The 18980-nt window shown below is 26.8% G+C and overlaps 1 protein-coding gene across 1 annotated transcript; it reads right to left on the bottom strand.

Annotated features, from left to right (window-relative positions):
* Positions 1–490: 490 nt before the first annotated feature.
* On the bottom strand, positions 491–9660 carry LOC100166732 (arginine kinase). Its single transcript, XM_008187305.3, is given in 8 exon segments — positions 491–1216; positions 1683–1880; positions 1943–2077; positions 3709–3794; positions 3797–3947; positions 4010–4188; positions 7779–7963; positions 9508–9660. Coding segments are annotated over 7 exon segments (1062 nt in total). The 5' UTR covers positions 7942–7963; positions 9508–9660; the 3' UTR covers positions 491–1066.
* Positions 9661–18980: the final 9320 nt, after the last annotated feature.

Genomic DNA, 18980 nt, shown 5'->3' with positions numbered 1-18980 from the left:
AATGATTTAATATCTTAAACTATACATTTTTGTATAAACTTTTACATAATATTATAGATTTTCCTGAAATTGTTGAGCGTTAAAATGTTAAAATGTTTTTTTTTTTTTTTTGAGTCAACCAATCTAATTCCAGAAACAATTCATTATTTTATCTCTCCTCTACTTCCACAGACTACATGCTATATACCTACTCCTGTAGGCTGTAAATATACTTATGTCTGCAGGTAATTCAAATAAAAATTTAGATTTATTTAATAGCATAGGTACATTATTCAATTTGTCAAATATTTGATTTAACTTTTGTTTTTAATTCATTTTTTTTATTCTATCATATTAATTTCTCTTACTTTCTCATAGGTACATATATTTATCACCCTATTGCAGGCTATTGTTCCGTTTATAAATATGATCTCTGAAATTACCGTTCGTCACGCTACTGACGGTCAAGTTGATAAGAATTTATTACCTTAAACAATTAACAAGCGATATAAATAACTCAATCAACTTTATTCAACAATATTTTTGTTAACAATTAAAATACCTAAACATACAATAACACAGTATATTATAAAATATACCTAATACTTCATATTAAATGAATGAGCTTTAAAATTACGTACATTTAAATTAATCATGTTTAGATTGCATATTGCATAAGATATTTAAAAGTATTTAAAATTGAAATAGCATTTAAGATATTCTAGACGTTAAGTTAATATAAAACAAAAAAATAATATTTAAGAGGAAATTTATAGTTAGTATTTGGTGTATTATGATAATTTTAAATAATGGAAAAAAATCTGGTAGTTGTTGTGATTATAATATTATCCTCTCACGTGTGTTCCTATATTAGTATAATAGAATAATAATATTAAAATGTATTAAGTAGCTAACTTGATGTCTACTTTACAAGCTTTATAACCCCGTTAACAATATTTTGCTCTAGCAAAATAAAGTAACGATGGTAAAAAAAAGAAGCAATATCTGACTAGATTTTTTTTATTTGACTAGATTTGTTGAAATTTAAAGACCTATAGAGGCATGTAAGACGTAATAACATCAAAATTTACAACTGTTCCTCGATCTTTATGAGCTCTTTTATACCATCATTCATTTCCTTAACAGCTTGATATTCAGTCAAACCCATTCTCCTCTTGTTTGAAATATCATAGATTCCGCCTTCTGCATCTGTATGTTCTCCACGAGTACCTCTAACCTAAAGATAAAATGTCGTTTGAATATTATTTTGAACGCACAATTATTTATCTTATAGATTTAAATATTTGATTAATCTTGTTAATAATAATCTATACAATTGCTCATAACCAGGTAATTAGTGTATGATTTAAGAACAGAAAATAATATTAAAATCAACATAATATTATTATTTATATTTATATTTCACTACCTAATATGTTTTACAATTATTAGTAATACAGTAGGTTGAATTAATTTTTTCTGATAAAGTATTGCATTTATTATATTATTAGTAGTTATTATAATATAATATGTATGTCATATATCATTGTTGTTAACTTTTGAGTCAATACGGTTAATATTACGGTGTGAATAAGTTCGTAGAATAAATATGCAATAGCAAATACAGCTTGAAAATATGTAAGTAGAGGTACCTATTGAAATATTTTGAAAAATGTTATTAAATCGTTTAAAAATATGATTACTTGTAAATTATATTTTCCAGCAATTTCTTCCAATTTAGCTTTGTCCGCAGCTAATTTAGGTAGCTGAATATGAACTGATGCACGGATAGTTGTTCCCAAGTTTGTTGGACAAAATGTTAAAAATCCCAAACGGTTGTGATGTGAAAATGGAAGTCGTTTTTCCACATCGTTTACCGCTGTTACGAGCCTTGTATACACCTATCAACAATAATTGTCACGTTTAAGAACTAGGTATATAATTATATATTTTAATGAATAACCTCTCCCAAGTTTCCTCCTTGTTGCATCGATATGAGCCTTAAATGATCTTCCTCATTGCACCAAACCAGAAACGTTTTGTTCTCGTTATGGAATATACCACGGCCGGTCGGCCAGAATCGCGAAGCGTTAGCAGCCTATTTAAAAATCAATAATATTATATTAATGAAGTATAATTTAATAGTTGACCCTATCTAGTATTATTGTTTTGAACTTGCACGAATATTAGATTACATTTTTATAATAATTACATAATTCTTAGGATTTCTCAGTACTTATATTAAAATGTTTACCTTATTTAATATTATCATCTAATATAGTTGAATGGTTTTTAATTTAAAAGAAAAATATTAGGGTTAGAAATAACGTACCAATTTTTCAATATTAATATTATAATTTATGTTTAGGATTCGTTTAATATTATACCTCAACCTCTCCTCCCAGTTCCTATAAGGACAGAGCATATAGAGCATATTTTTGTGTATAACAAAAATGGTGAATCTCAATATGATTATGAACCAATATTTGTCTAATCTGAATAATTATTTTTTTATATTGGTAAATAATTTAAATGTGTAAATAGTATTATAATAAATACATAAATACATTGAGTTTTACATTCACAAATTCGGATGTGTTTCTGATTTTCAAGATTTTCCTTTTATATTATATGTTTAACATCATGCACAGTTGGTTTAAATATACAAAAACCGCAAACTGTATTTAATTGTGTTTAAAACAAATCCTCATTTTAATAAACATAAAGGTTTAGGTATTTCAGTGTTTGGTATTATTATTATTATTATTAATAACTTATAACCAACTGGGCTTACTAATGGACGTTAAATATAGGCAACCTTATATGTATGTTTAGAGCCATACGAGTAAAATATTATAAATTATAATATATAATTATATTATAATTATATATTATAAATTATAATATATAATTATATTATAATTATAATTTATAATGTACATAAACATTTACATTTAATAACTAGTAATAACTAATATATGTTTTTAAATTTTAAATATCTAATATTTTTTAAATTTATATATAACATTTATTAATCTAAGTTAATTACATCCAATATAAAAGTTTTAAAAATGAACAGTGTTCACTGATAACACTAACATTCTAACAAAATATTAAGATAATTTTCACAAAAATTAAATAATAGAAATTTGTAGGTAGTTTATTTGAATTAGTAGTTGTAATATTTGTAATACATCTATAAATAAATCCGTTACCTATTCTAAATTATTAAAACTTAAGTTATGTATTTCATTGTTTATTATTAACATCGATGTATATCTGACGTACTTACATAAATTATAAATTATATATCGATTATCGATTACGATAGCTGTGCCATACAATAACAATAATTGCGATAAATGTAAAATGCGACCAGATTTGTTGTACATAGGTACACATATTATAAAGCATGCATCGAAACCAGTAATAACCAACAAAAATATGTAATTTTTGAAAATCAATTTATTTTTAAATTTTAACCAAAAATATTCATTTTCTGTCATTTTTTTTTACAAAATTTGAGTCTTGTAACTGATTTTTTATAATGTATTTGGATATATGATTTATGTCTTATAAATACCTTCAACTTGTATTTACTTATACCTTAATAAGCAATCATTAGTTCATAACATATCCTAACTATATTTTCCTATATAATCGAAGGCTAAAAGTGCTAACTAAGTATCAGCATCAAACTGAATTCAGTACCTACTTAATAGCACAAACCTGTAAAAATCGGTCACCTTCCTTAAATAGAAAATGGTCATCAATCAAGTTTTGCTGTACATCTTTAGACATGCCAGTTAAGGGATAAACTCTCCTTTCAATTCGCCGCATAGTCCCGTGAGTGTGCTAGAAACCTGGTTCTCTATCTCCTTGTACTGCTGTTCGGTCAACAACGGATTGAACGGATAGCCTTCCAGTGAACGGCCACAACGTACCCTCGTAGAAATTACGTACTTGCACTGTCGATAAAACGCGAAAGTTTTGAATTTTCACTTTAAGTTTGTCAACGAATAAATACTACTTCTGGATCCAGGTCACCAAGAGTGTTCACGTCACCCCAATTTTTTTCTGGATGTTTGTCCGTGGACTTGAATCCTTTATGATAGTCCTCGATGATGGGATCGAATATTGGCGCAAACACTGTGTATGCGTCAGCGTCGGGAGCATAAATACCAACTCCCGAATCATGGTTTTCAAATCCTTAAATATATATATATATATGTATAATTAAGTAAATAAATAATAATAATAAATTTAGGTACTTTAAAAAACGGGAAAATGATATGTAAGTTTCAAAATAAAAACGGTCTCATTTTTATCTAAATTTTTTTTTTAATGTAGGTACTTATTATTATAAATATAAGCTTACCGCTTTATAGTTGGGTTACTTTGTCACTACAACAAATAACTACTTAATTTATATACCTATTTATTTCGTTAAAATATACCATTACTCTTTTTTGTACATTTTGCATGAAAAATGTTTTTTAAATCTTTATAATACAATTATTGTTTTGTTATGCTAAAGTACCAAATTGTATGTGCTGTAATACTTTGTATCATAATATTTATGATCAGGGTTGGGATTTTATAGCACTTAAAGTTGCACAAATATGCGCTATAATATTACCTTAAATATCGCTAAATATGCGCTAAAAATATGCAATAAAAACAACAAAATATGCAAAAAAAGGAAATTTATTAATTAATAATTTTTTAATCACTTACAAATTATTATAGGTAATTACTTAAGATTTGAAATAATTTAGTCACTTTGATTAGAATCCAAATGAATTGACTATATACAACGTATTCAACGCTCGTTCGTTGATAATCAGCGATTAATAATTGCAGTAGAAATCGACAAAAAACCCAACAAAATCAGCAGATAACAAAAATTAGAAGTTAGAACCAAATACCTAATACGAAATTATCGTAATAATACGATTGACAAAAATCTAAAAACACGTTTACTAAAATATAATTTCATAAAATATGACCGATTTTGATTCAAAACAGGTAAAAATGTAAAAAATCTCAAAAAATCCAAAAAAAGCTAAATAAAATTTTTAATTTGAGTTCTCTGTATCTCGAAACACATTTTTAGCTACTCTGTTATTTTTTAAGCATTTCATAAGAAATATGCAAATGCTATAAGATCCCAACCCTGTTTATGATAGTTATGTATACCATAAATTATTATGCATAAATCATTATGAATTTATCATTATTGTTAATCATTTATTAATTATCTTATTTGTAGCAACTATTTACCTAAATATTGTTTTCTTATATACCTACATTGAATATTTGAATTTGATATTTATAGTTTTCGTTAAATTAATTTCTGAATAAATAAATAATTAATAAAATTACTATTTCTTGTTATTTATTAGTAAACATAACATTCTCAATTGACGGCTGTACGTTTTTGTAAAAAAAACATGCGCCACATAGTAATTTGAAAATTAGAATATTTAATGTTTGATGAATTTTACACGATAGAAAAATGTGAGAATGGCTATATCAAGTTTGTAGAACACGATAAATTCAAATCATCAATCAGTACCTAAATTTAAAATGAGATTCATATCATGTTCGAAATGTTAGGGGTGCTACTGCTAACTTGCTTGTGCGAAAGCATAATATTATATTGAACACCTTACTATAACATCGGATTCAAAACGTATCAATAACGATGACATTTTAGGTACGTGATAATAATAACTATTAATTAATAATATAGCTATCACACAGAGTAACACTCTGCGTAACGTGAGCGTAAGGCACAAAATCACATATATAAACAACTCTCCTTTTGTAATATTGTACTATATATAACATATTCCCTTCAGTTGATTAAAAATAAATAATTATAATATTATAGCCATTTAGGTAGGTACCTTCTTCTTAGAACTGTTTTAGCAGTAAGTATACCCACTATATAGCTCAAAAAATGAATAAAACGAAAAATAATTATACAGAGAAACTGAAAATATACTTTGATACACTTTTTTTATTTTGTCTACAGACTACTTTACTGTTACATGCCTTCATTTTGCCGGTTTTGAGTTTTTAACTTATTTCAAAATAAAGGTTTATTTAAATTCATTTAATATAAACAATATTCATCTCTCATTAAATTGTAATAATTCTTTTAAAATTATTTAATCTTAATCTAAAACTTTTAATTATTGGAAATCTATATATATATATATAATGCATATCCGTTAATGCTGACCTTGAAGATTAATGCAGGTAAGTAATGCAGTGTGTGGGAGGAGGTTTTAGGTTGCAGTGATGCTGGGTACAGAATCCGGGATATTGATCCTGGGGCGTCAAGCAGTCTAGCTCGAATTCCCAGTGACCTACATTTTGAACGCGCGACATCCCCGACAACAAAAAATGTGTATACGTGCCCGGAGAGTGCCGACAATGGAAACGTTGTTATGCGATTTATTTACTTATGTCATTAATCATTGGTGGAAAATAATATTATTTTTAAATTTTTTTTTTCATTTTCCTTAGTGACAGGGGCGTTGCCAAAACGGTGTCTAACAGATACATGATTGACAGCAAATGTTCTAAATATAATCGAAAGACTGAAATGCGTCGAACACAAAAAAAATATTTAATTTAATTTGAAACGACCATTATATTAACTCCAATTTGTAAAAACAAAATTAATTAAAAATTATAACCTGTAAATATTTCTTATATAATAAAAAACCGTAGAATATTGTAACTTAAATTAATAATTAATAACTTATATAGGTAACTATGTGTCTATGTTGTGATCAATCACAATTTTTTTATTTATTTTAAAAACTACCTACTACACTGCGTCTTTTGATTGTTGCACAATTTAGTTGAAAAATATATTAATGTGTTTATTAGAAAAATAGAATTTACGATATGTCTAAAGATCATACAATACTTCAATTCGTATAATACATTTAACAGAGATAAAAGCGTCATGCAAATTATAATATGGAATGTAGAAAATATATTTTTTTACTAAAGTATTAAAAACATAAAATGTTACTATATTATTTGAAGGGTTACCAGTCGAATACAATTTTAAATAACCATAGTTAACACATAATTATTTATTGCAAACAAATATAATAGTTGAAAGAAATGCTATGCGATTATATTATATGTTTCAATAAATAATGTTAATTAAAACATTTCTATTATACATTTCATATGTGTATATAGTACTTATACTTATATCATATACAATTCTAAATAATTTTTTAAACAAAATGAATTATTATAAAACCAAAAAACTACTTTTTAAAATAATATGACTATAATTTTGTTTTTAATTCTTCTTTATTTAGTACGTAGAAAGCATATATATATATATATACTAATCGTGGTGAAATATTTATTTCAGTTTACACTTTAGCAATGAAGAATATTGAGTCTTAAACGTTGTTTAAAATTATTGTAATTACTAATTAATAGGTACCTAGTTATTACATGCAGGTTATATTATTTATTTCAAACTATTATTTGTGTAGATATTCATCATAACTACGATCATTCTGCATTTTCCAATTAATATAATATAATATAAATGTATTTAACTTTTCATTTTTGTACATTTAAATTTCTATACCTACCGATCGTCACTTCAATATAGATACGTATGATTATTAAATACTTAACATAAAGTTATTACATTTTGTTATTTTAGTATCGCGTTATTATATCTACGTATTTCATAATTAAAATTATGTCATAATATTATGTTTTATATATTAATTTAAGCGTAGTCTTACCAGATTGCACACAATCCAAAAGTGTGGATCCAAATTTGGTCTTTTTGTTCTTTAAGTCATCTAGTACCTCTTTTGTCAAATATTTTTTTAGCAAAGATTTGCTGTCAGAGCAGTTTAATGAACACCAACCATCTTCCAATTTGGCTAATACTGCAGGATCCATGTTGATGTATAAAGATAAAAATCTAAATTTTTGATAAATTAAAAATAGCAGTTCCTGAATTTTATATATTAAATTTTACAAGCGATTTCAATTTTTAAGCAAATATTTATGGACTACGATTAAATATCTATGTACATGTCAAACTAACCTTTTAAGAAATTTAAATTTAAAATAATATATTAATTTCCTAAAAGTATAATAACATTTCACAAGTCATCAGAATAATATTTTTTTATTATTTATGTTTGAAACACACAAATTATTTATCAAAAAGTACTGACTCGTATTATTTTAAAATATAATTTCGCCTAAAGAAATATAAATTACCCATATTGTTTAATCAAAATATAGGTACCTTTATATAATACTCAAGTTTTTGTATACCTAGTAAAAGTATTGAAATATTGTTTTAATACGCTTTTAAATCATACAACTATCGTGATCCTCAGCTCAATGTATCAACAAATTATTAATTATTTGTATAAGTTTTATTTGTACTTTTCAAATTTTATTAATTCCAAATTAAAATAACTATCAATAAAAATATTTTCCCATACAAATTATTTTGGATTTATTTTTAAATATTATTAGATTAATAAATTAAGTACATTTATTATAATATTTATTTATATTTATTATTTATCCATTTGAGCATTTACAGATTATTAAACTCAGTGACGTATTTATATGTAGGCACTATAGGTACGTGCCTAATGCAGCGGAAAATTGTAAGGGGCGTCAAATTTATTAAGGTTATACATATACGTTTTTTTTTTGTTATTGTAAAATATGTTATGTATACTATAATAATAATATAATAGCCAATAGGCTATTAAATGACAATTTAGTTAGTGCAGTATATTGTATTATTGTTTTAGTTATTAAGGGCGACAATTTTCCACAGGCCTACATGCGGAAACATATAAATACGCCCCTGATTTAAACTAGCTAAATATTAAAACTTACTTATTAAAAAAGTTTGACGTTTATTGGTTTCTCTTAGTACTTTTGTTTTACTAAAATATCGTAATAAGTCCTTCTTGTTTATATTTATCACAAATAAAAATTAAAATCACTATGGAAATTATACCTAATCATTAAGGACAGTTAAATAATAATGAAAATAAATATCGTATTAGATACTATAGTGGTAATTGTTAATTGAAACAATGAAAAGTTTTTTGACTATTTTAGTATTTTTTATTAGAAGTATAAGTTATAAATTATTATGGTCATAATTTACTGTAAATTATAATATTAAAATTATATCCCTATAAAATATTACAATTTATCTGAAATGTATTATATTGTATTTAAAAAACATTTACTTTTATAATAACTCTAATTTAAAATAATTTGAACTAAATTCCTTTAAATACTTCACAGAGTTATTCAAAGAAAAGTTAAATGTTCCTAACTACAATATTAATTTTGGACAAAATTAAACTGTCCGCTATATTAAGCATCCAAATTATATTAATTAATTCAGAGTGTAATATTCTAAATAATATTAAAATCAAAATCAATAGGTAATGACTACAATGTTTTATTGAATATTTTACTTACGCCTTCTTTAGATTTTTTAATATAGTTGCAAATTTGTATCACTCGCTCAGGTGAAGTGTACCGTAAGCGATATATTTTGATATTGGGGAGCTTTATCGCCGCCAACAGACCTGCGGCCTTTAGTTTCCTCCCGGCGAAGTCTGGCAAAGCCATGCGCTTTGCGCAGCGCCCACGTCTAGGCGTAGAGTATCGATATGAAATTTTCTTTTATTATTATGATAGCATAAATTATAACTATTGCCTACATATAGTATTATTCATTTTTTAAAAATATAATATGTTTTAAATAGCTAAATGTATGATTACATTTTTAATACTGCAAATTATTAGGTAGGTACCTATTTAATTGATATTTGATATATTCATTTATTTGTATATTGGAAATTTAATTTCCATTATTTTACTCCTGTCAACAATGATGAATCTATTTTCCTGTAGATAGGTAGTTGAATTTATTTTATTTGGTGTATGAAGTAAATAATATACAACATGAGTAAACTGTAGTTTTATTATTAACTAGTTGTATTACCCGACTTCACACGGGTTAAAATTAATCGATCTTTCAATCGTTTTCCGTTTTGCTTCAGTATAGTACACACACAATTATTATTACATTGATCAGTTTTATAATTTTCCACTTCTCAGTTCTGTCCTCATAAGGACATATTTTTATTTATACAAATTGAACATGTTTTTAATATTTTCTACATTTTTCTACAAAATAACTTGCACATTTTCAAGATTTTGAATTCTGATGAATTTTGTCAAAATTTGACCTTTGAATACTTGTAGAAAAAAATCATGCTATAGCCTATATCTTTATTATATCTCAACTGCTATTATAACAAATGATGAGGTATCAATTGTATTACATTTCCGTGCCTATATAAATAACTAAAAAAGAATCAAAATGTTATGGCATAGGTACAGGAAATTCCAATACCTATAAATATTCGGTGAAAATTGCATTTATCTACATTTATTTTTTTTAGAGTTAGGTAGGTACCTACATCAAAAAATAAAATAGATTTTTTCGAAAACTAGGTAGTTTTGCGTAAAAATCTCAGATTTTCCATAATTATTTTTAGTTTTACCTGAGTTTTGAAAACTACTTGGAATCTTTTACCTTTGATCCCCAAAGTACAAACTAAATTCACTTTACAGCCAGAAAAGATGCTGCGAAGAAGAAAATCGAAGCATTTTACTGCTCCAAAGGGTGAGGATGGGTGAAAATAAAACACATCATTGTAAAATTAATACAAAATAAAATTATTCATATCAAGGAGTATAATTTATATTAGTTTTGTAATAAATAATTGAATATAATTCTCGAACGTTTATATTTTATAATATACATGAAAGTTATATATACAATTCTTCAAGAACTATTTAAAGAACAAAACTTAATAAGGTAAAATAACAATATTCAAAACTTAGTTGCTGGTTTTTTCAATGGACATATTAACATTATTGATGATCATATTGCTCCATATACGAAATAAACGTCGAACGCTAAGTTTTTTCAAGTACCAAGAAGAATAATTATTGTATGTGTAAGTAGGTATTTTGATTTTCTCACGATTTCCCAGTGACTTCAAATCTAACTTTAATACGTCCAAATGAGTAGAAATATCCAGTTTGATTCGTTCCAAAATACATTGTATTTTTACTATCTGTAAAATACACGTCATAATTAAATAAGTTGCGCTTACATGATTTATATGTTTTTATTATTTATATTACTTCTTGTATTGCTCCTTGGTCATCTTGCAAAATTCTAATTAATAGTTTTTTTACTACCTCGACTGTTTCAGTTGTTTGTCTAGCAACCTTTTCATGATACAAATATCGTTGGTTATAATATATTAATTATTAATATATACATTATACATCATAGATCATATAAAGTATAAACTATAATTGATGAGTTTATGGTATCTTTGTAATTTTAATAATAAAAAAAAAGCAATATGAATTTTAAATTCAATTTTCTACAATAATAATAAGTAATAATAAATAAGAGTTATCTTAATGTCAAAAAACTTAGTTACGTAATAATTATACATGGACGATCTCCTTAGTATAGCCAGTATAGGTACCTACTTAGTTGTAAGTTCCCTTACGTTGTCACGTTAATTATTCACAGCATCATCATCGTAAACCACAGCTACAATATTTAAGTATGATAGCTGTAGATCACAATATGAAATATTATGAATCCACTTTGTTGACTACACTTAATAGTAAAAGAACAGAATATTAGTCAAAAGTAAATTTGAAATAAACGAACACATTCGCGTTGAATATTAGTTTAATAATTTATCTGTTTAACATTCAATTTTTGATTGATGCAATCTGTTGAAATACCTATAAAGTTAACTTTTTTGTGCATACTCATAATCAGTATTAAAAGTTTATATTATTTATAATATGCACGTAGTTTGAATTTTTATGCACTAATGTAGTAATGTGGTTACCTGGTACATGCATTTTTTGTTACCTACTTTTAAAAACTATAAGTTGTTGTAGCAAAAAATACAATATTGTATATTGTACAAGTATAATACGACCCTTAAAAATTTGAGTACCTAATAAATTGCGCCAACGCTAAATACACTTACTGACTTTAGATAATCTATTTCTGTTTCAATTATCATGTTTGTCTGTTTCATTGAATCAAACAAAGAAGTCACGGTGTTGTGGAAGTCTGTAGAATCGTTTTGTATTTTATGATAAAGACATCCATATGATTCATATTGAGGATCTATTTGTATTTCCTATAAATGACATATTTGAAAACTTTATTCATACATAATTCAAAAAAAAAATCAAAAAAATAATAAGCTAGATATAGATGTATAGGTACAGATTTCGATACTGTAAGTGAAACTGAATCGAACCCCAAAATGTCATCATTTAGATCCGAGGGTAATAATTTATCAAACGATACTTGATTACTGTTAAACATTTCTTCTTTAAGTTCTAAAAAAGTTTTGATATAGGAATTATTATTATTAAAATTAAAAAAAATGTATGAACTTATAAACTTGCTGGATATTGTTGAAATATTTTTATCGTAAACCATTTGTAAATAATCATTTTCCTGTTTGGTTTTCTCAATCATCTCACTATAGTTTTTTATTTCAGTAATATATTCTTCTAATTTTTTATTTTCTTGTTGTAGATTGTTCATTTCTATAAAATTAAGTGGAAATTCATTACACTTGTAGTTTAATCCTTTTCATACCAGCACTATAATTTTTTATGAAAGGATTAGAGCAGTGTTCGGAACGTTCACTAAAAAAATGAACTCGTTCACGTTCAGTCCTTAAAAAAGGAACTCGTTCACGTTCACGTTCGTGTTTTTTTCAAATGAACGCGTTCACGTTCTTTCAAAAAATAAACGCGTTCATTGGGTCGTTCATTTATTTTTTATACATTTTTTTTATGAATCATTTACCTGCTGTAAAGGCTCAGTCAAACAGAGGGTGACTTTTTGTCCGGCAATCAAAAAATTAATCCGGACTTTTTGTACCTGGACTTTTCGTCCGCCATGGTTTATGGGTACGTGGACTGCGGCGGGCAAGCGGTCTTTGTATTATTTTACAGTGTCCGCGCGGGCAGCCCACTTTCTGTTTGTCCGAGCCTTTAATATAAAAGCCTACAAACATATACAACTCAAGCCAAAAATAAAAATACTATTTAGACTTATATATAATATAATCAATTAATATATTTTATAAATATATTTATTAAAGGGTAAATAAATTGAACGTATTAAAAATCGATCAAGTTCGTTAAAAATATTAACGTCGTTCACTAAAAATGAACGGGAACGCGTGAACGACGTTCTTTCCAAACACTGGATTAGAGTATAGACTATAGTGTACTACTGTACTAGTGTGGTAAAGAAGTGTCAGAATATTCGAGATATAAGTATATAAATTAAGTACCTAGGTATGTAGGTTCCTACCTACGAATTACGATCTACCTAACTAAATACAATTTTAAAACGATTCTTAGAGCAAATAAATAATAAATAACTAACACTATATCCAAATTGGCTTTAAATTGTATATGAACATTCGAAAGTAGCACAATAGTAAGTACATCACTTCTTATCTTTAAAATTATCAAAATTAACGATTTAACAGAAAATGTATTTAACATATTTTCTTAATTTTTTTAAAATTTTTTGATACGATCTGATCTGAATCACTTGTGGTACCTGTATAGACTGTAAACTTGTGTTTGCAGTATATAGTATAGACTATAGATATTACACTAAACAAAAAACAAAAAAAAAAGAACTAAAACATTTTTTTAGATTATTTTAATTAACTAGTTGTCACTGGAAATACCTATTATCTAGTTGTTTATTAATTATTTAATCACAAGAAAAACAATCAAGACTACAATATTGGTAGTAGGTACTGTAATAGCCAATAAGTGATTATTTATTTTATTGTTCCATACCAAAATGTATAAAGCAATGTTGGAAAATAGTTGAAAAAGTTTATTTTTTTGAGTATCTGGAGTCTGGACAATTGGTCGTGATAAAAATAATGTGATGGCAATTGTATAGGTAGGTACTATTTATAGTCTAATAGACTCACCTTTTAAAGTATTTTCATATCTAATAACAATTTTATTATATTTAGTGGTAATTTGGTCATTATTTTTATTGACCAACTCGAGAGTCTTCTTTAGTTCATCGTAATACTTCATTAGAGAATCCATTTTTCTATTGAATTACACCGTCAATATCTTAAAATATTTAAAATTTATCAAATGAATATTGAGACAAACCGATTTAAATTTTACATTTACATTTTAGTAAAATTTAATAATTATTTATACTCAAATAAGTCCAAGTATGTGGGTTTTATTGATTAGGAAGGTGATCTGTGTTTAATTACTTAAACGTACTTTAAGTAGGTACGTCTTTGATGGTTGATTGGCTAAAAATTATATCATAATGGAAGCCTTCATCATAAAATATAAAAGAGATACGGACATCCACAACGCTGTTACCTATAAATTAGATACTATCTATAGTAGATAGATAATACTTACTCGATTGTAATAGGAGTAAGGACCAATTATATGTGATTGACAGTTAACAGCGTTTTCATCATAATATTCTTAATATATGTGATAAGTGATAAGCTTGTGAATCTTCAATAACAAAAATAGGTAGGTATACCTAAATACTTTATTCTATGCAGTTTGAAATGAAACTCACATATTTGTGTATAAAATAGTTATTACAGTTTACAAATATTTGTATAATACTATGTGTACAGACTATGCAGACGTAGGTACAGTTACTAAGTTACCTACGAAATTGTTAGATACCAGAGACGTAACTAAGTATACCAAGATATTTTATAGGCAACGAGTTATTGGATAAGCTGAAAATAATATACCTTCTATATACCTACTAGTAGCTACTACTAATAAATCACGATAATTTTTACCACTGCGATTACCTGTATTTAAATTAGTGTTAGTAAGTAGGTACTTGGGATTCCATTCGATTTTTGCACGATAAATTATTATTTTTTGATTTATTTTTGTCAGTTAAATTTCCTATTATAATATTATAGGTAGGTACCTTCAATAGTCTATTATGTTATAGCCAACTTTATTCAAAAACAATAAATACTGTATTGACTATAATTTATTGGCCTGATCTGAGCGCACGATAGTGCGCCAGGCCAAGTTCCAGCAACGCCAGTGTATCTTTACACGAACCAATTCGCCCAGTTTTTCTAACCCATATCTCTGTTTCCTCTTAAGATAAACTTTTAAAATTTAAGACACAAATCAATCTCGAGTAGCTTAGGACTCTGTAAGAAAATGAGCCCTTAATATTGTGCCAATTCGAAATGGGAGGATTTTAAAATTTGCAATATTGTTATACTGACTCACTGACTCACTCGTCATCAAAATTATAAGACACTTCCCAGTTCCCGTATAGGTAGAAACGTGAAATTCGGCACAAAGGTACGTTTCACAGTGTAACTAAAGGGAAAAATCTAAAAATTAAAATGTTTTCAAAATTAATGCCACTTTAGAGAGTGTATTTCTAAACGTATGAAGTGGCACGCTTATAAGCTATAGCACGCATAAACGTTATGTTTCAAACAGCGTTACAATATAGTAATAAGAAATTGTTTGTAGTTGACTTGTATATATATATATTTATAAAACATAATAATGTTTTCGTAAATTTATTTCATTCAAATACAAAGTATAATATTATAATTTATTCAAATACAGAATATTTTAACAATATTCGTCGGTTTATGGACTATAATTTTACGTGATAACGTCATGAGAAAACATTGATGAAAAATTGCATACTCCTATGAATATAGGCGCAATTTGGGTTAAATTTATGGTGGTGCTAAATTTATGTCGACTAAAGTTATCAGTGGAGGGCTTTGCTCCCCACGGCCCACACTCTCCTCAATTGATACACCTTAATTTTATACACCTTCGCATTAATCTTAATATAAACAATTATCAAACACAATACATTATGATTTATATATTATTGTTCTGAATTTCTGATATTATTATAATAAATTATGAAAATGATAAGGTCTTAGAAATAATTGTATTCAAATACCTATGGCATAATATTATAGTCAATACAAATTCGATGATGATTGATGTTATCATAAATGTTGAGTTGCTAGTATGAATTTTGGGGGTGCTTAGCACCCCCAAGCACCCCCAAATTGCACCTATGTGAATATCGCATAATCGTCTGTTATGTCGATAAGGATGAGGGCATGAGGTTGAGTGAGTAATACTGTAAAAGCGAAAATGTTAAATTCTTGCTAAAATAAAAAAAGAATAGACTAGATGTACACCAGTTCAAAAATAAATAGGTATATGTGACAACTGACAAGTGACATGTTCACCATACTGCACGTAGGATGTTGCGGTATACTATTACTACTATTACAGCAACAAGCGGCTTCAGGTATGTAGGAATATATTGGGAAAATAACGTGCGTTTGGATCTTTGACAACTTTTTTACCTGTGTAATGTACTAATGTGCTAACTATGACAGCTAGTCATGTAAGTATCTTTTACAAAACGAAAAAAGAATAGTATAAATAAAAAGCTCGTAAAAACTAAAAATACGTATAGGTACACCTATATAGATTTTGGGTGTAACTATAAACTGCATAATATATAGCTGTTTTTGCCTATTGCTATAGTTGAGCACTGCCCACTAGGTTCATTTATTTTCTTACTTGGACTTATACTACTCGTATACATAGGCGCAATTTAAACTTTTGACTTGGGGGGGCTGAATATATTAAAGGCAAGCAGACCATGGCAATATAACATATTAAAATTATATGTCCTAGGTTTTTTTTGGGGGGGGGGGGCTACGGCTAAGTTTGGGGGGACTTAGCACTCCCAAGCCCCCTTCAATTTGCGCCTATGCTCATAAAGTTATATAGTCGTATTTTATACCTATTACAACCAATAAAATTACCACTCAATAGGTACTCATCCACTTTGGTCATAAATACACAATATTGCAGGCTAATGGCTGATCTCTAAGTAAGTTTGGTACCTATATGGCTATATATAGCTATTGGCTATCGCCTATAAGTTCCGTATTTAAGCGGAAGCCAGGGTGGGTAATTTCCCTCTATACCCACGGGTGGAACGACTGGAACGTAAGGGTGGTAAATTTGTATGAGTTGTTTTCCTGCTTACATATAATATAACGTCATGTACTTACATTTTTTTGTATGTATTATAGTCGATTTATAGGTGGACATTTAAAAATTAAGTTAATATTTACATTAAAATTCTAAGTAGTGTCAAAGTATAAATAGCTGTACACATTTCATATAGTAACAAATTTCCATCAACAACATTTCTACACTATTAAAAGCTGTAATACTGCAGATAATACTGTAAATTAATTTAAAATACTGTATGTTAGTTAAATCTAACATTGTATACTACCGGTTATACTAGTGTTACCGACTACCGAGAGTCGCGATTTGGTCAAATAGGTACCCTTAGGTACCTATACGGTATAGATACCTAATATAATATATATATTATATAGGCTATACCTATTAATATATGTACATACCCAGTAAAAAAATCGTTTAAAATAAATAAGGTAAATAGTATTTTTTTTTCAATATAGCTATATCTATAGCTATAGATATAATATTAATAATTATGCAGCAATGTCATATTTTCTTAGTAATACCTAAATAAAAAAAAATATGTAGGCAGGTTTATAAATAGCTTATGATATTTTAGAACTTTATTGATTTTATAATAATGTTTTTTTTAAATTTTTTATGTTTGTGTACACGATAAGTAGGTATCTGAGGGGGGTCCAGAGGGTCTGGACCTGCGCCCCGAAATTTCTTCAATATGTCTTATTTTTAACCAAATATCAAAACCTAAATTTGATAAAATTATAATATACATGTTTTGGACCCTCCAACGAAAAAAATTTCTTGATATGGCATTTAAAAAATATAATATTTACTTGTTGTTTACGGACATTTTCAGTTTTCAAGTTTTCCTATAGATGTCAATATAATGTTGGGTCAAAAAGCTTGAAAATGGAAGTTGAAAAATATTAAAAATACATAGTGACAATTTTTTTTTTAATAAGCATTTAAGGTCGTATAAATTACAAAAATATGCAAATTATTTTGAGTTAGAAACTTTTAATTTTTAAAAGATTTCTTTTTCAAGATTTTTCATAAGTTTGTATACTTTAATCAAAAAAAAAAATTCAATTTTTATGAGTGTTTGAAGTTCAAGTCTTTACAACATAATAATATGTTGTACCAATATTGGAGATATGTTTATATAATATACTCATGAGTGTTAAGTTGCAGGTTGTCCACTATAGGCTACCTAGTACCTACATGCATGGGCGTCATTTAAACTTTTTGAAAGGTACCTATATATGTTAAGGTTAACAACTAGGAAGGACACTACAATTTTCAGCAAGCCAATTTATAGGTATTGTCGTATATTGTACTATAGAAATATAGAATTACTACAAAAAAAATTCTTTTTTCTGCAAATTACAATCTTTATATTTTCCATATAATTATCTAATATATAAATATACTATGAAAATGGTATTTGTATACCTACCTAATGATACCTACTGTAAGTTCATAATTAAATTATTTAAACTTAAATTTAAATACCTATGTTACACACTATATTGTACTTGTATTATTTTTTTCAAAATATTGGGCCTCACTGAGAGAACTCGGGTGGAAGTCCAGGAGTTCTAAATTACATTATATTATTATAAATGTATATAAATAGTGTAGGTATTCAAAATAAACGCTGAAATCCTCAATCACACATAAAATATTGAATATATAAAATTATAAACCAAAGCACTAAACATTTTTATATTTTATTTGAGAGGACGTCGCACCCGCAT

Source organism: Acyrthosiphon pisum, chromosome A1, assembly GCF_005508785.2.
Source record: "Acyrthosiphon pisum isolate AL4f chromosome A1, pea_aphid_22Mar2018_4r6ur, whole genome shotgun sequence".
Classification (NCBI taxonomy): Eukaryota; Metazoa; Arthropoda; class Insecta; order Hemiptera; family Aphididae; genus Acyrthosiphon; species Acyrthosiphon pisum.
Note: the sequence above shows the minus strand (reverse complement) of the source record. Positions and strands in the feature narration are given on the sequence as shown.